General features: G+C 30.7%; 2 protein-coding genes across 4 annotated transcripts; one reads left to right on the top strand and one right to left on the bottom strand.

Moving 5' to 3' along the window:
• Positions 1–760: 760 nt before the first annotated feature.
• Positions 761–7,484, bottom strand: LOC126834116 (uncharacterized). 3 transcript variants are annotated; one of them, XM_050565817.1, is made up of 5 exons: positions 5,337–5,459; positions 4,867–5,223; positions 1,894–1,973; positions 1,587–1,684; positions 761–1,475 (listed from the first exon to the last, which is right to left on the bottom strand). In XM_050565817.1, exons 2-5 carry the CDS (start codon positions 5,173–5,175, stop codon positions 1,417–1,419), a joined length of 546 nt encoding a protein of 181 aa, XP_050421774.1. In that variant the 5' UTR covers positions 5,176–5,223; positions 5,337–5,459; the 3' UTR covers positions 761–1,416. The 3 variants fall into 3 exon arrangements, with proteins under 3 accessions (XP_050421774.1, XP_050421773.1, XP_050421772.1); XM_050565816.1 differs by lacking the exon at positions 5,337–5,459 and adding an exon at positions 7,245–7,484 and having other exon boundaries at positions 762–1,475; XM_050565815.1 differs by lacking the exon at positions 5,337–5,459 and adding an exon at positions 7,273–7,483 and having other exon boundaries at positions 764–1,475.
• Positions 7,485–8,446: 962 nt separating this feature from the next.
• Positions 8,447–24,133, top strand: LOC126834101 (probable ubiquitin carboxyl-terminal hydrolase FAF-X). The gene is made up of 43 exons (XM_050565788.1): positions 8,447–8,635; positions 9,016–9,082; positions 9,164–9,714; positions 9,793–9,927; positions 9,994–10,150; positions 10,219–10,403; positions 10,477–10,612; positions 10,678–10,935; positions 11,005–11,103; positions 11,182–11,289; positions 11,357–11,520; positions 12,219–12,319; positions 12,381–12,481; positions 12,554–12,768; positions 12,848–13,279; positions 13,369–13,642; positions 14,212–14,352; positions 14,440–14,586; positions 14,748–14,861; positions 14,955–15,109; positions 15,185–15,666; positions 15,737–15,863; positions 15,932–16,082; positions 16,150–16,615; positions 16,687–16,910; positions 17,150–17,304; positions 17,370–17,543; positions 17,754–17,895; positions 17,994–18,147; positions 18,213–18,366; positions 18,560–18,677; positions 18,743–18,875; positions 18,954–19,138; positions 19,208–19,404; positions 20,136–20,260; positions 20,340–20,509; positions 20,585–20,743; positions 20,819–20,913; positions 20,988–21,223; positions 21,688–21,881; positions 21,968–22,108; positions 22,333–22,484; positions 22,551–24,133. The coding sequence occupies exons 2-43, from the start codon at positions 9,017–9,019 to the stop codon at positions 22,669–22,671; spliced, it is 7,794 nt and encodes a 2,597-aa protein (XP_050421745.1). The 5' UTR covers positions 8,447–8,635; position 9,016; the 3' UTR covers positions 22,672–24,133.
• The last annotated feature ends 800 nt before the right edge of the window (positions 24,134–24,933 follow it).

Genomic DNA, 24,933 nt, shown 5'->3' with positions numbered 1-24,933 from the left:
CAAGTACCTAATTTCGAATTGTAAAATGTACCTAAACTTGTAAAATATTCGAATAAAGATATTTTTAGTAATATTCGAGTAGGTATTCAAATATCATTTATTATAAATACCAATTTTTTAACACTGTATTTAAATAGTATTTATTTATTTATAATGTATTTTTATATATATATATAATAAAAGATACATTTTAGTACATTTGTTTTAACCTTTAAAGATTGAAACCACCAAACATATTATATTTAAATAAGAAAAATTAAATTGAAAATAAAATAAACTTTTTTTTTTATTAATTATAATTGGCGACTGGCTGTCAATAAAAAAAAGATTTAAGGCATTTAAGAAATAAAGAAAAAGTTAGCTTATATGCCATATAACATGTAAAAATGAAAAATATACATCATGATTAGAAAATATAAATAATTTATTTTCCAGGCCACATGCCAATGTTATAATTTATTTTTAGTTTAATAAATCAAAATGCTATTAATTTAAAATCCTGAAAAAAATTTATGAAAATAGATACACATTAATGAGACGACATAAGCCCATCATAATTTTATTTGGATTTTTTAATAGATGTATTTTAAGGTCAGGCAGTAATTAGAATAAATGAAAAACTAACAATAATTTGTTTTGGTAAAAATGTAAAATTATTTAATGAATTATTATATTTCCATTTAAATAAAACAATTACGCTTAAAAATGATTTTTATTTCACCAAAACGTTGTTTTTTTAAATTTTAATTGACGATACGCATAATACATAATCTTTATAATTAAATTATAATTTATAAGGCACTCGAATACCATATAAGCATGCTCATATTAAAAAACAAAACATAATATTAATGTCCTATTATTTTATTAAAAAAAAAAAAAAATACTTGCCGAATATTAAACAATAAGATACAAAAACTTAGTAATATTTATAAATTAAATAAATATTCATCATAGAACATTTAAAAAAAAAACCCAAAGAGAAATAGATATCAAATCGTTTTAATTTTTCATCTCCTATAGTGATAATTGTAATTATCCCTAGGCCGTTTATTGTCATACGATCGTTGGTGCCGATTATATGAGTTGTCCCTTCTCTGATCAGAACGATCGTCCCATTGTCTTTTACCGCTTTCTGATCTATCATTGTATTTGCGTTTCCAAAATGGTCTGTACGAAGTAATAAAAGGCGGATCAGGAATGCCAAAATTTACCGTAGCCATATAATCGTCATCTTTGTCTGTATACCGAAAGGCAAACATTTCTTCGAGTCTCAATAACTCTTTTTCTTGGTCGGGCGATAATGGTTCATCTGTGAATGATTGCGAGTTTTTTATCGAGGTTATTCCATCCTTAAATTCTATTTCGTATCTACTATTGGAGTCATCCTCTTCTTTTGGGGACGCCATGTTCAGTCTAGAATACGTCAACCGATGCGTCAAAATGTTTTGGAACCACAATCAATGAGTCAGCATCTACAAATCGAAAAAATAATCCATAATTTTTAAAAAGAAACATACTGACATAATATAGTTAATTTTAAACAAATATGCAAAATATGATAATCTTCATTTTTAAGAACTTACATATTTCGCTGACAACACTCGGAACAATAACTGCATAAAACCCTAATAGGGAAGGATATATTTTCCCACTATTAGCCGAATGTAAAGGCTCAAAAATCCTAAAAAAAAAAAACAAGACTGGTTACTATTAAAAACAAATTTTCATTTTTATTAATACCAAAATATTATTTTGTCTAAATCAGATAATAATTAAATAATGTATTATTTTATTTACGGTACTGCGCAATAGTACAAAATATATATATATAATATACTTTGTCTCGATAATTTTAACTTTAAGTAATTATGATGAATGTGAAATTATTACCATCCAATTTGTCGTCCACAATGAAAACACACACACGATTTGTATGCGTAACCTGGAAACCACGAGTTTTCAGTCTGCCACTGAAATAAATAATTTGTACAATACATTACAACACAGTTTTGAGTACAATAAAATGTAAACAAATTAATATTGTTTCTGGAAAAGGATTAAGAAAACAAAATTCAAATTAAGAGTCAATTGTTTAAGCAGGTGATCAATTGTATATTAGCAACAACAGACTGATTGGCGACCAATTATTTCTTCATTATGTATTTAGTAAATTACGAATTGAGAACACACCCTAATGGCTCATTGACTTAATGTTGTTTTTCATCGACTGATGAGCTTAACAGAATAATTAGATACACCCTCAAGCACGTACAACAAAATATTTATTCACTTCTGAAACATTATTGTATTCCTTTTAAGGGATTAATCAAAGTCATTTAATAGAATTAAACGTAATGCCTCTCTCTATTCGTGTAGAGAACAATTTTAAACTGTTCCCTATACATTTTAACGCGTTACGTGTACAGTCATACTAATTTGCTAACTCTTAATAGTTAACAGGGTACATAGGTAATGGATTTCGGGACGTCAGTGCTAAATACTAATGTAATTTATCAAATATACTCTCACTGCAAGCACCAGCAAGACATTTTGCTGTAAACCATTTACCACCGAGCTAGGCGTACATTATCCTGATAGGCTTTTTTTTACATACATTTTTAATGGTTTTTTTTTTTTTATAGAAAACCAAAAAAGTCTACTAGGGTCTAGCCAATCAGGCTAGTTTGATTTTTGATCAAATTCATCTACAACCACGGATATAAAATTGGTAAAGGTATATATAATATATTACTACAATCAATAGCGAATTTAATAGAAGCAACATGGGGGTGACCTCCTCTAGTATTGATAATTTTTTTTTTAAAAATGTCAAAAATTAAAGTTGTACGTAAAATGACTAACATTGTAGTTAAAGAAGCTGATTGAAAACAAAATGGATCGACTGAAAAGACAGTCGTCAAGATGTTCAGCTGATAAGGGAGGATAGAAAAAGGATCGTCTGATAAAAAAAGGATTTATTGAAAAAGATGATCTGATGATAAGAAAGAATCTACTGATGAGCTAGAAACAACTGATACGAGAAGACTTATTGATAAGAAATAATAAACCGATTTAGGAAGATTGTTTGATGGAGAAAAACCGCTAAAAAGGAATGTTAATTGTTAAGGGAAATTCTCAAATAAACTCCAACAGTAAAGAGAAGAGCAGAATTTGAGAAGTTATTTATTTGATTATACAAAAAACCGGTAACAAATTCTCAAACGTAACATTGGTAATCTTTACAACTGAGAAATTGTTTTTAAAAAATGATTTCACTCTAGAGAGTATATTGTAAGAGTAAATGAAAACATGCAAGTGTAAATGCATACGTATTTACTATGTAGGTATTTTTAAACAAACAAATATCCGAGCCAAGTTACTAAATAATAGCACTGTAACACATTGGTATTACTAGGAAAATAAAATCACACATTTTTCATTGCTCATGTCAAATAAATACACTTTCTGTACCAAGTAAAAGATTTTTTTTTTAATTTTAAACGTAATAATATTGTCGGTCAAAAACTTATTTACATAAATTAATTTGAATTATTATTACATTAAAAAGATATTAATACGTTTGCTCATTCTCATACTTGTCTCTGTACACTTTTGTATATTATAACTTTTAAGAAATTTTTTTATTAATGGGTATTTTCCCTTTTAGACTCACTTTGTTCAGAGTTTCTTAAAATCATTCATATCATTATAGTACTGTATAAAAGAAAATGTAAAATATTGTACAGATGTTTTTAACATTGATGCAAAACCACCAAATTTTCAGGTCTTAAGTTTGGCGTTAACACTTAACACGTGCCGCCAGCCACTTAATTTTGCCTGACAGAAGGTATCAACAAATTAAGTGCATTGAAATCAGTGTCTCAAAAATTTTGTTTTTCGTAAATTAATAATGTGAACAAAAGAATAAACTAATCCACAATGTTTCCTGACAAATCTACTTATAAATTAGTATATCATTAAACATTATATTTTATAAAAATAACTTTAAATTTTTACAAAAAAAAGTACATTTTTAAAATTTTGAATGCGATAATTTTTTTTAAATTGTGTAAAATATATAGTGAATTAACTTTTTTCTGTTTACATCAACGTTTTATGAAAAAATGCTCAAAAACAATTTTTTAAATGTTCTACTAAGACCTAAAATATTTGGTGGCCTATTTTATTTTTTTTTTAACAATTTTGAACCAATTAGTGAGGGGTCAACTATGTAACCGTTGAAATTACACTAACCCCAAAAAAAAGGATCACTCTATTGTAATATAATTAAATTCTATTGTTATCTAACAACAGAACATAGTGTTATATTTTATCTTTGTTAAGTCTTTTAGGAATTTATTAGTATTACTCAGAGCATTTTTTTTTTTTGCTCATTTTTGGAAATACGTCCCTATAGTGGACAATCGGTGATGCATAGCGATTGTCCATGTGCTACAAGTAGTTGTTTATTCATTTTAAAGGGATTTAAAGTATGTAATTCTAATTTATGTCCATCAAACATACAATATAGGAATTAATATTCTATTTTTGTTCCAATGTACCAATCGACTTCCTAATAGGATAAGGAATCTGAAAACAGATTTGAATTTCTTTTTGGAACGACCTTATCACTTTCTTTTTTTTGTTTAAGTGTAATTCTTAGTTAAAATATATTTTTTTTTTTTTTAGAATCCTTTACAATTTTAAGTACAAGATCAAAAAAGTGGTAAAGTTGTCCCTTTGAAATAATTCAGAGTAACAAAAGTCACGTCTACATTTCTATATTGCACGTTAGAAGGACATAGAGAGGAATCCAATCTCCTTGATATACTTAGTTTGTCCATATAATTTGGGTTTACTTACATCGTCAGTTCCACCAGTGCAGTACGCCTTTGTTAGAATAATGACATCAAACGTTAATTGCACCGCATTTTTTACAGTATGGACCTTGACCTCCTTTAGTCCGAACAGGGGAATTACACGAGTTTTTAGTGAAGCCGGACATTCTATGGACGAGAGAGATATGATCGGAGATACGTCTCCGCCACAAAGTCGACACAGAAGATAATCGTAGGTGATCGGGGTCAGGTCTCCCGAGTTGAGTTTAGTGTCTTGAAATTTTGCTGCACCCCCAGCCAGAAAGACATACAACAAAACCACAGCAAACACCATTAGACGGAAACATTGAAATTGGACTACGGTAGGCAGAGTGATTTTTACCTAAGAAACATACAATCACACATATATAACACACGCGCAATAAAGTAAATCATCAATATTATAATATAATTAAAACTCAATAGCCAAACTTAGAAAAGATTTTTTTTTTTTACCAGTTTAGTTATGTCCGTACAAATACTTTAATGACTAGCGATGAGCACGTATATTGTGAATGTAGTACAATCCGTACAAGCTGTGTATACATTTTTGAATAAAAAAAAAAATGAAAACATACCTACTATGACGGCATACGCAGGTATGGGAACTAGAATTGTTTTATTAACTCTTCTTTATTTTCTCTATACATTTTCTATGAGTACAATTAACTCGTTTATGCCCAAGGTTAAACATTTTTTTATTTTATTTTAGAATACAATTATAACAATTGCAAAATAAAGCTGATAATTGTATTAACTAGTTTCCCACATACTATAGAGGAGTTGAAATGGGCAGAGTTCAGATAGGTTAAGCGCCAATGACTGTATGGGTACATACTATATACATGTCTTTTTCCACATAAGTGAATGTTGAGCGCCCCCTCCCTCCAAGTAAGCCGGGTTTGTGTGAGTAGAAGCAGTCAATGTATGTAACTAAGATGTTATTTATTTTATTTCAAAAACGTTTGAGCAGGGTTTTTCGATTTAATTCTTAAAAATATCCGTTCTTCTATTTGTTCCAGTACAAATACATTTAAAAGTTTCGTTCCTCTGCTTGTTCTAAAATTAATAAAGGAGCGGAACTTTCAAAACCATTAATTCTGGAACACGGAACTTTATTTTTAATCCTGGTATTTGTTCCGGAATCAGTTACAAAACCCTATATTTCCGTAAAATATTCTACAGTCATTATCTAGAACATCTAACATTATAATTAACAGTTCTAATTGTTAATTTATTTATTTTTATACTATGGAGATCTGATAAAAAAAAAATTACCAAAAACACAAAGCCAACAAATAACCCCAATGATCAAAATTGAAATACAAATTAAATTGTTTACTATCAGAGCAATACAACTAGTTATTTAAATCACTTATTTCTACCAATTTTAATTTTTTGTTGATTCAGTTGTAAAATATTAAACAAAAAAATGGAATTCAAATGAAACCATTGTTGTTGGGTGAACACACATATTATTACATATTTAAATAACAATGATTGATGTGTGTTAACTTACAAGGTCATACAGTTCAAACTTACGAATAATTTTTATTCAACAATAAAAACAATGTAAGAAAAATCCTATTGTTCAGAATTTGTATTAATATGTACTACATTTATGAATAATATATTAGCAGTAGAGCATTAGAGCAGTATTGAGTATTGCCTAAGAATACAGAATAAAAAAATTGTGTTCAGTATAATATGAAAATAATAAATAAAATTTCCCATGAGATAAACAAATTGGAAATAGAATACTATGTTTTTCAATTGCGATTCGCATCAGCGACAGCAGCTGCATGGTGCAATGGCCACCGACCGTCTTCCGCCCTCTGCTATTGCACGCCAAGCTTGCGGCCTACTGTTATATAAGAGAACAATTTCAAAGTTAAAGTAGCTATAAATTTTGAACTAAAGGAGTCTGCCGATTTCTGACTTCAGATTTGTAATCAGTGTAAAAAAAAACTACTGGATGACATAATAAAAATAACAAAAAAGGGAATCTGGTAAATTAAAATTTGTTCTATTTCTTTATACGCATTTAATTTATTTACATATCTTTAATATATAAAAAACTTTATTAAAAAAATAAAATAATCCGCCCACAATAATTAATTGTATGTTGCCGTTACGACATAGACCACTAATTCAATACCATGGGGCATGTATAAATACAACTGACATGTAAATGTTAAAATATAATCGAAACAAAATAAACATATTCATTCAAGTACGTCATATTCAGGGGCCAACTAAGGAAATCCTATCTTGTTATCATAATATTATTTCGGGTAAACATATTGTAAACGCCTATACGGTCAAGTTCATGGTCTTCGCTAGTCAAATGTTTACATAACTTACTTTGGACTTTAATAAACACTAAACTTACTGGCGCCGGCAAACGAACATTTTGTTCTAACTATCCAAGTCTGTAGCGACCATTGGGATCATGTATCCAATTATCAATAATTATAATAGTAACGTTTAAACTAGAATAACGAACAAAAAGCCGACATAAGAAAATATAAATTACTAATTAGTAGTCACGAAACGACTTTGGGCCGTAACGAAATCGTACCTATTTGATTTTTTTTTCTCATTTTTATCGATACCCTGTTATCACGCGTACAAACACGCCAATAATCATAATTGGGCGTTTACAAGGTCTTTGGTTTGTGGTGCGGAGGCGGCGGCGCGGACGTATACCATGCGAGTTTTTTCTTCAAGTCACGACGTCGCGTCGTCGGTAAATGATAATAGTTGGGTCAGTTGTTATTTTTGTAGAAAAAAAAAAAAACGGATATTTGCGTAGTAAATTCATTTTTTTTTGTCATAGCGAGAAACATTATGAAATATTTGATAATAGATGATATTTCGATGCCGAATAGTGTCTAGTGGCCAATACATTTTTATCACACGCACCGCTCACGGCGGCGCGTCTCCAAGGTCTTTGGGCCAATCAGCTGTGCGGCGGAGTTGTTTTTGTGTTTGATTTTCTATCTTCTGTTCACTCCGCCCGCCCTCCCACCCTCCTCCATCCCTTAACCATCACGTCGTCGTCCGTATCTCCGTCTCGCTCGCGCCCCCTCCATATCTGTCTCGCTCGCTCCATGCAAGATACAATTTTTATTTTACAAAATATCGAAATTCGTTCGCCAAATTCAACTGTACGCAATTATCTATAGTTAAATTTTATTATTTATTTGTACGAAAACGAGTGAAAAAGAAAAAAAAATATATTTTACGTCGATTTGTCTCTTTCGATCGCTACTTTTACTACACCGTATTACCGTGTATAATACATATATATATATATATATTAAATAAAATTAATAATAATATTATTATTTCATTAACACTGTCCGTACGTATAGTATAATCACCGGACATTTCGCATTAATTTACTATTAATATTATTTATATCGGTAGGATGTTAATTTAACTTGATTATTATTATTGTCGTGTGTATATAATACTATTTTAAATATAACAAAAATATCGGTTTTTTTTTTTTTTTTTTTTATCGTACCGGAGTTTGCCGCACACTATCGTTTTTATTTTATTATTATTTTTTTTTTTTGTTAAATGTTACACGCCGGATCGTATTATTATTATTGTTATTATTATATTAGTCAAATTGTCTTGCCGTTTTCGAACGGCGTCCGCAACGATTCGTAAACACACGGGAAGACGCCGGCAGTGGCCCGTGCATGTATATAGTCGCCAGACTTGTGCAGAATTTTTGCCATCCCGTGAGTATGACGATATGTTGTAATAATAGTCGCCCCCGTGTGCTAAGGTTGTCGTACCGGTCGTCCACCCCTCCGATATGTACCCCATTAGTTTTTCTTAACTTTCTCACCATGAAACCACCCTTAGTTTTTTTCGAAAAGACGATTGACGACGCAATTTGATGACACATTCGAAATTTTCGAGTGATAAGCCGCACGGCGATCGGTCTTTGTCGTCTAATTTTATCCATCAGAACTCGAAAATTCCGATAGTCTCCCGTTTGTTTGGCTGGCGATTGCGTTTCATAATAAATGATTGTCGCAGAGCCGTTCCCGTTTGTCCGTCAAATATCGCAATTCGTTTTAAATTGATAACTGACGACATTATGAAAACATTGCAGGATGACTATTGCGACTCGTGGACAAACCGTCGGATTAGATTCGGCCGATAATCAAACAAATGTTCAAGTAACTACTATAATTATTTTCACCTACTGTTTGCAAATAACACTATGTACATGATTTTTAATTATCACTCGTATTGCGCAGAATGTTTCACAGCCGCACACACAAATTCACAATGTGCTGTCCAACATTAATGTTCTGCCACCCCAGGCGGTTGAGACGCATCAAATACCAGAACAAGCACCCAACGAGGTAGACGATAATAACAAAAGTGATGTAGAAAATAAAGATGAAGTCAACGAAGAGGAGGAAGATGAAGAAGAAGAAGAAGAAGAAGATCTTGTGTTCCCAGTTATGAAACTAGTCAACCTAGAAGAGAAAATCCACAGTCAACGGTGGATTGTGCCCGTGTTGCCGGAACAAGAATTATTAACGTTATTGAATGTATCGATAGAATTTAGTAAAAGAGGATTGGACATCAATCATGAGGGATGTCAAAAGTTTTTTCGCGATGCTATGGTATTATCGTTTACTCGGATATTGACCGATGACGCAGTGAATAGTTGGAAAGTAAACATTCAACAGTGCATTATGAACAACTGCATGAAACTAGTAGAACTTTTGGTGCTCAAACTTGACGACGATAACTTTCCATACATTGATATGCTCGGAATGTTGTTTAATCCTTTAAATAAGTATGTACCTTAATTTTTTTTTTTAATAATAACTTTTTGACAATTATTTCGTTTAATTTCTCTATAATTTATTTGTAGATTCCATTTGTTCAACTGTGGTAGACATTCTGATTACGCACCAACAGAAATTTTCTCAGACGACTTTGAATTATTTGCTAGACCACCACCAGATTCCAGAGCTCCTAGAGGCTGGCTTGTGGATCTATTAAATAAGTGAGTGGCTTATTATGGTTTTAAATAATTTTTAAACCTACTAAAATAAAATTAAAATTTGTTTAGGTTTGGAATTTTAGGTGGCTTTCAGAAGTTGACAAAACGATTTGAATCCAACGAAACGCTTACTATTCCAATTATTTCTGGACTTATACGACCATTTGGATGTTGTTCAGAACTTTTGACTGAACCCACAATGATCAATTACTTAATGCCCATCGTGGTAAGTACGATATTTCTTTTGGGATATGTTAATTTTGTTACTTGACCATTGTTGATTTTATTTTTTAGGAAAAAATACCTAGCGTTCTGGACGTGTTAACTGATGATGAGCTTAAAAAAGAAACAAAAAATGAAGGGAAAAACGATGCCATTTCTTCCATTATCAAAGCTTGTAAACAGCTAGCTGTCAAAGTACCAAAGCAGGACGATTTGATTAAACATTTAGAAATATTTAGGCTAAAAATGATATTACGGTATTATATTTTTTTATAATACCTGTTTGTGATTTTATTTAATATTATTCATATATATATATTTATTTTTTAGTTTATTGCAAATTTCATCGTTTAACGGTAAAATGAATGCGTTAAACGAAGTGAACAAAGTAATTACCAACGTTACTTATACGCCTCATCGGCACATTGATCACGATGAAGAATATTTAACTCCAGAAAGGATGGCCGTAAGTTACAAAATAGGTTGCAATGAAGTTTTTGTATGTTATTTTATCTGTAAACTTTTTTATAGAGATGGATTAAAGAAAATAATGTGCTTGAAATAGTTTTGCGAGATTCCCTTCATCAACCACAATATGTCGAAAAATTAGAAAAAATTATACGATTTGTAATAAAAGAACAAGCGTTGTCATTAAATGACTTGGACGCTTTGTGGGCCGCCCAATCTGGTAAACACGATGCCATCGTAAAAAACGTTCATGACCTATTGGCAAAACTTGCTTGGGATTTCTCGCCTGAACAGCTCGATCATTTATTCGAATGTTTTCATGTAATAATATTGTCCAAAACTAAGTCAATTAGCTGCTTAAATATTTTAATTTTGCTATTAAATGTTTAGGCAAATTGGACTAATGCTAACAAGAAACAGAGAGAGAAATTGTTAGAACTAATTAGACGATTGGCGGAAGACGATAAGGATGGTGTAATGGCTCATAAAGTAATTTTTCTTTGACATTTACACATAATATATGTATATATATATTTTTTTAATTCTAATATTTTGTACTTGTGTAAGGTTTTGATGCTGTTTTGGAACTTGGCTCATGGAGAAGATGTATCGACAGAAATCATTGACCAAGCCTTATCTGCCCATGTCAAGATATTAGATTATAGCTGCTCTCAAGTAATAATAAATCACACTGTTTTTTATTTTCTGCACAATTTACTAAAATGTTTATATTTATACATAGGACCGAGATGCACAAAAAACGGCATGGCTCGACAAGTGTGTCGATGAACTCAAGAGTAACAGCTCGTGGGTACTTCCAGTGTTGAAACATATGAGAGACATATGTATGCTCTACGATTCAACGCCAGTCGGAGGCCATCAAGCTCACACTCATACATTATATCGGTGAGTGAAAAAAACAATTTTATATTCGGATTCTAGATCTATTGAAGTTATTTATTGAGTTTGAAATCATATTTCTGAGTATTTACGGAGTTACACAAAAGAACTTCTCCTTTTTTTTTGGAATCATATTTTTCAAAATTGCGTGAATGATAAAGAAAAAACTATTCGATCAATCAATTTGCTTCTGGTGTTTTCTGAAAGAGTGAAAACCTGCATTAAATAAACTAAAATAAAAGCCATTTTTCCCTCATTAAAATCATGTACATGTTCAATTTTTTACATTTTCAAAACTTAAGATAAATAAAAATAATTTTTTAATCAAAATTTAATGTTACACACTATTTGCAATAAATTAATGAAATCGTTCACGTAGCAATATCTATAATATACCTACAACTTTGTAAAAAACAGTTATTTATCAAAAAATAATTTTACATGTATAACTATAAACTTGAGTTAAAATTTCAAAAATTAAATAATTAACTTTTTTTAAGCTTTTGAAGTCAGGTCCCCCCTAAGTATAGTGTAGCCAATAGTTTCAGTGTTGTTAAATTTCACTTTATTTTCATTTTTTTAGTTAAACCATTGACAAAACTGCCAATTTTTTATTTATCCTAAAATAAGTTTGATGTATTAACTTCTAGCCAGTTAGAAATTATGGATTTTTTTATTGATTTCTGTGTATTCTTATTTTACAGGCAAGAAATAATCACAAGACTTCAGACTCAACACACTATTGTTTCTTTAGTCACAGATAACCTGTCCAAATATATGGATGATGTTAGACAATATGCACTAGGTAAAATCGTAGAATATTTATATTTTTATATCTTGTAAATGTTGTAATCGTAAAATTTTAGAAAACCCAAATTTGGATCCAGCTAAATATTACCCCGACGGTCGTTATTGTCACTTGCAACAAGTTCAAGAAAGGCTATACTTCTTAAAGTTCTGTTTAAAGGTACAGTTCAACATTGTTAACAAAGTAAACTCTTTTAATTTTTTGCTAATTCCTTCTGTTTATAATCGTCAGGATGGAAACCTTTGGTTGTGTGCCGAACAAGCACATTTGGTTTGGTTATCGTTGGCCGAAAAAGCAGTGTTTCTTGCAGATCGCGAAGCATGCTTCCGTTGGTTTTCCAAGTTGATGGGTGAAGAGCCGGATATCGACCCTTCGATAAACACTAAATTTTTTGTTAATAATCTGTTGCAACTCGATCCAACATTGTTAACAGAAAATGGCATAAAGTAATAAAATAAGATTTAAAAAAAAAATGTCCATTTAACTTTTATTAGTTACCGTTTATGTGTGTTTTATTGTTTCTAGGTGTTTTGAACGATTTTTTAAGGCCGTCAACGTGAAAGAAGGAAAGTTGCTCAAAAAGAAACGTAGCTATCAGATGGAAAACATAGATTTGATTGGAGTGGATTATTTATGGAAGGTAGTAACAAATTGTAGTGAAGAAATTGCAGCCCATGCGATTGATTTGCTAAAAGAAGTTAATACCAATCTGGCTCCTCGACTCCAAGCAAACCCATTAGAGTTTCATCAAACGTTTGTGGCTGAATGTTTAGAAAGACTTCGGGCACATTTTGACACCGTCAGCATACTTTCTAAAGCATCGATGACCAAAGATGATATAATTGAACGGAACATCGAAGCTACAAAAATGATCAGGGTCATGAAAGTGTTATATGAGTATTTAGGTGAATGTGACGCTTCTTTTAACGGAGATCGAAACTTATTACCTCTCCATCGGTTTGTTATTTTGTTGTTTAACTTTTCTTATATTTATTTATATGTATATCGAAATAATATTATAATTGTTTTAATTTATATTTGCACAGAGCTAGTCGTGGAAAACACATCACTGTGGTTGTGCGTTTGACAAATGCCAATCGATCACTGGTGGACGACCATGAAATCGGTATGCATAGCAATGATAATGTATCGTGTGTAAGACGGCAGTTATTAAAAAGATTAAGGAATAGCGGAACAATCACGACAATAACAGGTGCATTGAATATCAAGCTGGACATATTCCCGGGGAGTAGTGTTGATCTAACTACTACGTTGGATGACAACAAACTCCTTGGAGAGTTACCGTTCCGCGATAAATTGGTAATATATATTTTTTATTCTGGAATACAATTTTTGTAGTTCAGTAAATAATAGATAATCTGTGTTTTTTTTATTATTTTATTAATTTAAAATTGATTTTAAACAAATTTTCTTAAATATATATTAAAGAACTTGTTTATTCAATAATAAATGACAAATAATTTGAAACAAAATAGTGAATAAAAACAATTTTGTCAAGAATAACCGAATAACAAATAAATAAATAAAATAAAAAAATTGTATTATATAAACGTATCATCTAGATCAGTGTTTCCCAACCTTTTAATTTCTACAGACCACTTAGGAAAACTTTCAATCGAATGTGGTCTACCTCTCACGTATAAGAGTAAAATAAAGAGTATGAAATTTGTAATAACTATTTTTGTTATTTTTACTTAGAGTTTATTAACTTGAAGAAAAAAATCTTTGAAATAGTGAACAGCTAGGAAACACTCATCTAGTTATAAGCTATAGGTGTATACCCGAATTTATATTTAGAGTTAAATTTTGTTATTTTTTTATGTTGAAATTAACTTTTATTAACAACTTAAAAAAAATATTGCTTCCAGTATCTCAACGCAAGACTTATAACTGCCAACACAAATTTAGCTAGTTCGCCAGATAGCAGTTCTGATAGTTCAATTACAAATACGCAACCTCTATACGACTACGGTTTAAGTTCGGATGCAGAAAATTGTTTACCCACTGTGGTAAGTCACATAATAAAATATAGTTTCTATAGAGCACAAATGATGTGCGAACCCAACCACATTATTGATAATTATTTCGTTTTACAGATAATTTCTGAAAATCCCAAATATGTCAGTTTTTTTATTCAAGTGTCTGACAAGGGTATTGAAATTGAAAACCACCAGCTTAGAGAAGCGGCCAGGTGTATTTTAAAATTAATTCCGCCTGCCGAATCTACTGTGAACAAAATTAAGGTATCTTTGATTTAGTATTTATTTTCAACAATTAACAAATCAAAAGTAATTTTCAATTTGTACTCTTTTAACAATTTATTTTATTTAAACGAAAAATGCCCAGGTTTGCTTTGTGCATATTCATCTACTGTTATATATCTAACAAACTTGGTTATTTTTAGAAATTTTTCTCAAATCAACCAGAATCAATAGATGGAAATTCAAATTCAAGTATACCTGATGACAGTAGTATATATTTCACTAATTCTTCGTCTCAAAATCTCTATAACTTAGAAGTAAGTTTTTACATAAATTAATTTGTCATAAGTCAAAACTTAAAATATAATACAATGTTCTTAATTTATTTTATTTTTTTTTTTTTTTTTTAGGTTCTATATTCAATGCTTTTACCGGCTATCGATCCGATATCTGATAAAACTTTAGAATTTCAAACTAATTTCATAAACAGCAATCACGCGCCTGAAATAATTCAAATGTTGACGTCAAAGAAATCGATTGTAGCCAACAATCAGTCCACCAAAAGGTTTGTACTGTAAAGTGTACTCAATGAAAAAATATAAGTGAATATACTGAACTCTAAATGTTTTTTGTTTCTCAGGTCTATTTATTTAGTAATTTTAAAGATATGCAGATTAATTTTGTGCGTTATGGGACAAGTAATAACACAGCTGTGTCAATCGCCTGGGTTAGTCATAGGTGTGTCTTCAGGCACCGATAGAAATCTTCATAAGGGTATAGAAGTTCTCGATCAGTGTGACGATACATTAGCTCTGATGAAGGAAGCGTTTAGTCTCGTGCCCAATCCTAACGTCGAGTACATGCTACGCAGTATTACGTCGAAATTGGCACGTAAAAATATTGACAAAATAGCCAATGGCTGTGAAACTCTGGACGCTTTGCAGTTGGCCATAAACAAATCATTGTCGAAGTTTATGCCTACGATGGAAATGATCTGGAACACGATACAGCTCGCTTGGGCGATGGCTGGAGCCAACCTGCATTTGATCGACGACAAGTTACAAAATGCCGATTTACACGACCATTTGAACGATAAATCTTTGGAGATGGAAGATATGTTAGGTATGGCTTTTAAACATGGTTTTCCACTTAACATAACCATGTACAATTTTTTTTTTTTTTTTTTATATAGTATGTAAAGAAGCGTTAGAAGTGCTGACTTTATGTCTGTTCTTAAAACCAAATTATCTCAATCAGTTGGTGGACAAAAAAGACTGGCAAACATTCTTAATCGATTTAATTCTTATAGCTAACCATAGGTAGTTATTAAATTGGTTTTTTTTTTTAAATCTTATTTATATTTATAATTTATATTTTTCTTTTCCAGGCAAGTTCGCTGTTCTGCAGCTGAACAATTTTTATTAATAGTGAAGTTCAGCTGGAACACTGGACCGCTGTTATCGACTGTTTCTTTGATGTTCTCTGTCCTTAATGACACAGTACTGAAATTTGCTCAAAACTCGTATGAGTACTTTCACGTAAGTCGTTGTTATTGTTGTAAAAAAAAAATATATGCAATAATGATGGCATGATTCCCCCCTTTAGGTTCTAACGTATTTACTAAACTATGCTAGTCATGAAAGAATTGCAGTGCCAGATTTCGAAGAATTACTAAGTAATGAAATCAAGTGGTTGAACGACGTTAGAGAGAAAATAAAAACTGACGGCGAGACCGGAATGGAAGAAGTGATTCTTGAAGGCCACTTAAACATTACTAAAGAACTAGTCCAAATGATTCCCATAAAAAAGCGTGAAGACATAGGTTCCAATAACACTCTCGGTATTATGTTGATAAAAAAATTGCTCGAAGATTTCATTTTTCCGGCATCTAAACTAATGGAAGACATGACCAAACAGCAAACCATTGAATTCGCCGATATCGAAGTGACCCCTGTGTGTAAATCTCCAAACTCTACCAACGCGGCATTCGATCTTATCGTATCCCTTTGTGTGGGTTGTGTGGCAAATTTAAAATTGACTGTCGAAACATTGACTCAGTACTTTTATTCAGGTAAATTTTTTCTCTTTAGAAAACAACATAATATAATATGTTGTATATTGAAAATGTATTCTTATCTTTAGAACGTGAAGAACCCTTGATCGAATGGGACTATTTGCCGATGATGGGTGCTAGAACTGCTCGTGGTTTTGTCGGATTAAAAAACGCAGGCGCAACTTGTTATATGAATTCAGTATTACAACAATTGTACATGGTGCACCCGATACGATTGGGTATTCTCTTGGCTCATGGTGCTGCTATTGATTCCAACGAAGACTTTAACGCCGAAGATAAAAACGATAATGAGGTGAGAAAAAAATAATTTAGTTTGGTATAGTCTTAATAACATGGGAAACAAATAAAAATGGGGTAACAGGATTTCATGTGTCGATGTATTAGTCGGAGTGTTCCTCATAACATGTTTTATTAGGTGAACTAAAAAAAAAAAATTGTAGTTTTAAAAAATTAGGCTAATATACGATTTTGACGAGGCAAATCAATAGAAAAACCAAATCTTAAATAAAATGTCATATAATATTTTAACAGACTCAAATGGATGTAACCGAAGATCGTAATAAATTCGAGCAGTCCCGCAAAGAATACAATGTCGGCATATTAAAACAAGTGCAAGCCATATTCGGACATTTGGCGTTCAGCAAAGTTCAGTATTACATTCCTAGAGGACTTTGGAAACATTTTAAGTATGTATACGAGCATGTTATAATCCCAAATAGTAGAAACGGTATTTTAAATGTGTACATTGTAGGCTACAAGGCGAACCGGTGAATCTACGGGAACAACAAGATGCCGTGGAGTTCTTCATGAGCCTTATAGAAAGTTTAGATGAAGCTTTGAAAGCTTTATCCCAGGATCAAATTATGAGCAAAACACTAGGAGGTTCCTATTCAGACCAGAAAATATGTCAGGGTTGCCCACATAGGTAATATTTACTCGTTTTTCAAATATTTTTACGAATAATATTGATAAGTCTATGTTGTTAAAATGTTTCATTTTATATTCCAATGTCAGTTACTAATAAGTTGTTTGATTTGTTATTTGAATAGCTTTCAGTTAACTTTATTCGTTATTTAGATTTTGCTCAACATGACATCAAATGTAATTACTTATTCAATTGTCTACGTTTTTTTAGATATTCTAAAGAAGAACCATTTAGTGTTATCAGTGTCGACATAAGGAACCACTCGAATTTAACAGATTCACTCGAACAGTATGTTAAAGGTGAGCTTTTAGAAGGAGCTGATGCCTATCACTGTGATAAATGTAATAAAAAGGTAAGAAAAAAATATATAAATATTTTTACAACAACATTGAAATTAAAATGGGCAACAATTCAAACGATGATTTTTAACATTAAACCATTTCCTTTTAGGTCGTTACTGTAAAGAGGTTATGTGTAAAAAAGTTACCACCCATTTTAGCTATTCAACTTAAAAGGTTCGAATACGATTTCGAAAGAGTATGTGCCATAAAGTTCAATGATTATTTTGAGTTTCCTCGTCATTTAGATATGGAACCTTATACAGGTAAGGCTGTTGTCCTTCGATGATGATGATTTTCCAAAAATATTTATTTATATTTAAAATTGTAGTTTCCGGATTAGCCAAAATTGAAGGTGAAATAATCGACTGCGATTATAACGAGTCACAAAATGAAAGTCATACTACCAAGTATCAACTAACCGGTATAGTTGTACACAGTGGTCAAGCTAGTGGCGGCCATTACTACTCCTACATTCAAGACCGGTAACTAATATATAATATGTATTGCTAATCTGTTTTTTGAAATTTAATTGATCAAAATACTGTATAAAATATTGACCAATTATTTATTTAGATTATTGTAAAAATTGTACAAAATATTAGTGTAAAACAATGACGCTATTTTTATGCCATTTTTAATATTTATATCTGATTACAATTATTGTTATTGTTACAGAAGTTTAGAAGGTTCGTCTAAATGGTACAAGTTTGACGATGGAGACGTAACGGAATGCAAAATGGATGAAGATGAAGAAATGAAAACACAATGTTTCGGCGGCGACTATATGGGCGAAGTAATTTATTTTCCCACCTACTTTTTCAGTGGTTCCAATTAAATTATACTTTTTTATTTTTTTAGGTATTTGATCATGCTCTAAAAAGAACGAGTTACAGACGACAAAAGCGATGGTGGAATGCATACATGTTGTTTTACACGAAAGTAGACTCTGGCAAAGATTCGCTAGTCAATGGTTTAAAAACACTCAGCATGGGTGAGTAATTTAAAAAAAAAAAATTAGTTTTCATTTTTATTTTTAAATAAATACAAACATTTTTTTTACTAAAATCAGGTGATCGTCGTACTAGTAATAACACTATAAAAATGCCTATGAGTATAAAACGAAGTGTTCAGCAACAGAATATACGATTTTTGCACACACGTAGTCAGTATACTGAAGAGTATTTTAAATTTATACGGAACATTGCTACAGTCAATGCTTCAACTCAAACTCCTAACGATCAACAATCTCAAATAGTAAGCAACTAAGTGAATAAAAAAAAAAAAAAAATGTTTCTATCTTTAATACTATTTGCTTAATATTAGGTTGACAACCAAGAGGAATTATCGCTGTTGACTGTACAGTTGGCTAGCAAATTTCTATTTTACGTTGGCTTACATACCAAAAAATCGTTGAGAGGAAACGCTTTAGAATGGTATGATCTAATAGCGCCGTACATTCGTACATATGCATCGGTCCGAGCTTGGTTTGCTCGAAACATACTCTTCAATCACCCTCAAAGGTATGTAAACACTGAGTGTAATAGTATTAATAATCAGTGGTGTAGTCGTAAAGGTCTTACAAAAACTTTATTTGCGCGTTTTGTATGTTTTGAATAATTATCTAAAATGTATTTAAAAAAAAAATAAAAAACTCCTTATTGTCCCTTTTAAGCGATGACCACACACAATCAATAATATTGATCAATATATTATATTGATTGTTTATTGACAATATTGATGAATTGATCAATATATTGAACAAATTATAAATGTTTGAATTTTATTTGATGATCTGTCAATTATATTTTGTAGATGGCACTGTTTAATAATAATAATGACAATTGTCAATATAATTGACTGCACATAAATAAAAATCAATCATTTTTAATTTGTTCAACATATTGACCAATCCTTCAATATAATTAACACAAAATCAATATACTATTGAAATGTTTTTAAATATTTTTATTATTGTTGATCATGCATGTCCAATTTTTTTCTAAATAAAATTTTAAACACATTGGATACTGCATGAATTTTTGAACACACGGATTGTATATTTAACAATTAACAAACACTAAATAATTGTAATATGTCTATAAATAAAAAATGATTTTGTTGAACTATAATAAAATATATAGGTATAATTTGTGTCACTTCACAGGGTATACCCTACAAATGGGCCAATTATAACAGTATACACCCAATTGATGTTACTCGACAGTTCTCTAAGTTGTTTATTTATTTTTAGATTTGCTGAGTATTTACTACATTGTATGAGCTCAGAAGTGCGGTCATTCTTCATTAAACTAATTGCATACTTGGCTCATTTTTCTCTTCAAGACGATCCTATTTTAATACCGGCCAACACATCCAGTAATTAAATTAGTCATTTATATTTTTTCGTACAAACTTTTACATTTAAAATAATTAATTATATATTTTTTAAAACTAGATTCTCTCTTGGACACTACTGCATCGCTTAGCGATCACTTGATCATCTGTGTATTGAGCTTATTACAAAAAGAAGTGGGCGAACACACCAACAGACATTTGCCACATTATTTCTCGTTCTTTTACATGTATTGCAGTTTGGGAATGTCTGAAAAACAACAGCTTATCAGAGTAATAGTTTAATTGAAACCATTGTTATTCGATTTGATTTGATTATATTTCAATGTCAACTTTTAACATTCTTAGCTCAACGTGCCCGCTATATTCATACTCGTAGCTATCGACGAAGGCCCCGGCGGATCAAACATAAAATACCAGTTCAACGAACTCAACAAACTTCATTCGGTAATATCGGTACTAGTCAGGTGTTGTGATTGTTCAGAAAAATGTTTATCGTCCACTTCGGTGAGTAATTTTATACGAGTATTAAGTTTTAATTTTTTACAAATATAATTATATGTTTTATATTTGTGTTTGTAGAATACCCCCGTACTACCGAATCAATATGCTGAGTGCCAACCCTACCTAAGAAAAGTTCCTCAGCAAGTTAAAGATTGTATTTTTGGCCGCATATGGTAAACATCTATTGTGTGAAAATAATTTGTTTTGTTTTTAACTTTTTTTTTAAAATACAATTCTATGCTGACAGTTATTTAAAAAAACTCATTGACAACTCGCAAATGAATGATGAGAGCATGAAACTGTTACAATTTGTCTGCTGGGAAAACCCGCAGAGCAGCAGTATGGTGTTAACGGAAATTTTATGGCACATAATGTACACGTATTGTCAAGAATTGAAATTCTATTTAGATTTGTTATTTGTGATATTGAGTATTGAAGACTCGTGGCAGATGTTGCGCATTCAGAATGCTATGACAGGAAATGGTACGTATTAAATATTAACAAATTTTTATTTTTTTTTACTCTTGTACCTTATTCCTTAACAAACAAAGCTAGTATTAAGTGAAACTGAAACTATACTTCTTAGTTGGAAAAAATCTCATAGTAGAAAGTCAAAAAAACGTATAACCTGATAAATTAGGATTCCCTGCATCGAGGAGCAAATAAGATAAAGATCTGGTTAAGGCCAAGCATTAAAACTACTTTGTGGTGTTGTAAGGCCATCAAAGTTGATTAGTTATTGCACTGGTGGAGAAACGCTTCCCGTGTGTGAATGACCAGATGACGTTAGTTTCATATCAGAGGATTAGACGTAGGAGTGGGAATGTGACTATACCGATGTAGGGCATGTTAACCACAGCCACCATGTTCGACAACAAGTTATCTAATTTGGGACAGTATAGTTATTAAAGCGACTTCTAACGGAACTGAATTTTGTCTTATTTCAGAAGAAAGAGAAGGAGTATTGGACACCATATTACGCCATAAAAATCAATATCAAAGACGGTCCTATCAGTGTATTAAAGCGTTGGTGGGATTGTTTATGAGGATTCCGGTGGCACACAAAGTCGTGATCCAACATCCTGAACTCAAACGCAAATGGATGGAAGCCGTAGATTGGTTACAAGAAGAACTCAACAGAGTAATTTCTTTTTTTATATTTTTACTACGTATAAAATATAATATTAATATTATTGATTTATATATATATATATTTGTCTTGTTTAGAAAACATTGACTGGAGGCCAATACAACACTTATAATAGTTGGACGCCACAATCTAATGAAAACACAAACAGCTTCTTTTTAGAAAGGTCTACTAGTGCTCGAAAAGTACTACAAAAAGCTTTTGAATTTTGCCCAGCTGATGTAAGTTTCACAGTTTTTTTTAATTGACTAAAATTTGAACCATTTACATTTCATTGAGGTCTTGATTTTGTGTGTATCATAGACTGTCGCATATTAACTTCTAAATATTTTCTGTTGAAAAAACTCTACAATCAATTATATTAGTATCATATTATGTTTGATTGTGATTACTTCCAATTGATGACCAAACACGGTGTCATAAAAAAATTGTTGTCTTGTCTCAGGATTTCATGGCTCCGACATTGACCACACAAGAAATTGAAGGTTCCTCAGATGAAGGTGACGAAGTAGAAATACCTAATGCTACAGACAATCCTTTGGCCATATCGACTTTAGTAACCGAACCTTTACAAGTCGTACCAGATATAGTGCCACCGTAAGTATTTGTTGAAACACTTGTGTACATTGTGTGCAGAGAAAATAACATCTGTCTATTTGTTAGAAACGATGACGATTATGATGCTTCTGTACCGATCGATTTGAAAGATATTAACATTAACGATGAGGAATTTGAAGACGGAGAAAATAGTGTAGAAGTAATTACATCAACCGAGATGCATTGAACGTGTGTTGAAAATTTGGTTTACAGTTAACATGCAATTGAAATTTTTTAATCGTTACGAATGGAAGTTATTTTATATGTCTTATTATGTATTTAGAATGTCGTTTGTTAAAATTCACTAACGATCATATATAATTAGCACAACAAAAAAAAAAACGATCAATAAAAAAATCATATTTAGTATGCGACAATTTAAAGTTGTTAACATCAGAGTCTGTGTGTAATTTTAGGCTGTTAACATTGGCTGACCTAAAACAAATAATTACAAGGTTTACCTAAAAAGTTTTAATATAATAATAATAAGTGAATTGATTCGATATTATTTGTTTAAATACAGAAGTTTATCGTTGACAGATTAAATTTTTTTTTTTTTATTTTATGCTTCATATTATGTTGAAAACAAAAATTATTTATTTTTGATTTTTTTGTTTTACGATGTAAAATATTTGTTCTTGTACAGATTTGAGAAACCCTGCACATTACGAGTTTTTATATATATATACATGTATAATAATATGTACTTCTGTGCGGTGGCGTATTTCGAAAGTGCATACGCTGTACGCATCCAGTACCCGATTTTCGCATGTAAGCGTGTACTCGTGTACTCTAACCACGAGTGATGAGTACACACTCGCATTGGAAAATCGGGACGTTAGCCGTACGCACAGCGTATGCCCTTGTGACCACGCCGCTGCTTCTGCGCAAGCAACCCATCCTACACTCTTTATCCTGTCTTTATTATTATTTTTTTTTTTTTTTTTTTGTATAATGTACATTTATATTACTTTTTTTTTACATTATTACCTATTATTATTTTATTATTATTATATTATAATTATTATTATTATTATTACTATATTTATTAAAAGTTGTCAAATATTATTATTCAGCTTTCAAAGTATAAATGATACGAAAATGTATATTTTATTAAATAGTCTGCAACTAAATATGAATACAGCACACACACACACACACTCCTTTATGCGAGTTTATATATATATTTATATATGTTGTCTATTTATGTATAGATACACATTACGGTTGTTATGACAAATTGACAAATATTTTTTTTTTTTATAATTTCATTAACACAGATAATATTTGTTATTTATATAAAAAAGAAAAAAACTAATATTCCTTCATTATACATAGTTGTATGAATGGAAAAGTGATATCATTTTTTTTTTTATTATGAATTTCTTTTGTGGATTGATCGCATCAACGTAATGTGCGTTTTGTATGTGTCTACTTTCATGTAAAAATGTACACATATGTTCTACGAGTAAGGAATGAAAAATGCAGTCTAATCAAATAATATTCGAATGTTGCATTTTTTATTTTATTTTGTGATATATTTTTAATTAAAAAAAAAAATGTAAAAACCAAAACTACGGTATCCAAGGCTGCAATTTAGTATTTTGTACATTGTTAAATTCTCATATAGAAAAAATGTGTATAAAGGAAAACCAAGTGTTTTTGCATTTAATGTAATAAAAATTCTGTCTTTGTAAACATATTATCTTGTTTTCCATTGTGTGCAACACTGCGACAATAATTTTTTATGCAAATCACAATAGTTATTCAAGTTCTGTACTACAGTTGTAGCTTATAACAAGCGGACAACACGGTTTTTCATTTTGATTTTAAACAGGATTTTTATGGAGAAAAAAAATTTAACAATTGACTTAATAAAAGTTTTGAAGTTTGAAGAAGTTTAGATTTGACACTACAATAGTTATAATATGAGTAATTTAAAAGGAGACTATGAATAATATTAATGAGCACATTAGAAATATTGATGTGATCTGGGCAATGTTTATTTAAACAACGGTTATTGCAAATATGGAATACATCATTTTTAATGCATCAAAAATCGATTGAAATAAATATCTAAAAACAGTTTTCAATAATCAAGGGTGGTTTATAATTGTTTCCACGTGTATTCAAGTAAAAAACTAATCGCGTTAATAATTAAAATACTTTTGTAATTGTTATTTAAATTCGTTCGGATGAAAATACAATTTTAATATTTTGTCAACTCGATTATTTTTTTATTTAACTAACAATGATGCGTTTTTAATTTCAATAAAAATGTACCTATATCAGTTTAATTGATGCTACTGGGCATTGAATTGAATGATAAATAATTTGCCTAGCTTTGTAACGTGCACAATAGTGATATTGTCGGATGAGCATACATATTACATAAAAACTAATGTAACTTTGAATTTTTAACCTTGGGCACTATAAAGTGTTTTTTAAA

This window comes from Adelges cooleyi, unplaced genomic scaffold, assembly GCF_023614345.1.
Source record: "Adelges cooleyi isolate 19-005CV unplaced genomic scaffold, UGA_ACOO_1.1 ACOO_flye_CR_arks_rails_tigmint_CR_PRNA_21, whole genome shotgun sequence".
NCBI classification, from domain to species: Eukaryota; Metazoa; Arthropoda; class Insecta; order Hemiptera; family Adelgidae; genus Adelges; species Adelges cooleyi.
Note: the sequence above shows the minus strand (reverse complement) of the source record. Positions and strands in the feature narration are given on the sequence as shown.

Excerpts from the sequence above, each read along its gene's own strand:
- LOC126834101 (XM_050565788.1), top strand. The coding sequence starts at position 9,017 with ATGACTATTGCGACTCGTGGACAAACCGTCGGATTAGATTCGGCCGAT. Across the intron at positions 15,667-15,736 it reads GGAGATGGAAGATATGTTAG|TATGTAAAGAAGCGTTAGAA; the intron begins GTATGGCTTTTA and ends TTTTTTATATAG. Across the intron at positions 15,864-15,931 it reads ATTCTTATAGCTAACCATAG|GCAAGTTCGCTGTTCTGCAG; the intron begins GTAGTTATTAAA and ends TTTCTTTTCCAG.
- LOC126834116 (XM_050565816.1), bottom strand. The coding sequence starts at position 5,175 with ATGGTGTTTGCTGTGGTTTTGTTGTATGTCTTTCTGGCTGGGGGTGCA. Across the intron at positions 1,685-1,893 it reads TGTGGACGACAAATTGGATG|GATTTTTGAGCCTTTACATT; the intron begins GTAATAATTTCA and ends TTTTTTTTTTAG. Across the intron at positions 1,476-1,586 it reads GAGTGTTGTCAGCGAAATAT|ATGCTGACTCATTGATTGTG; the intron begins GTAAGTTCTTAA and ends TTCGATTTGTAG.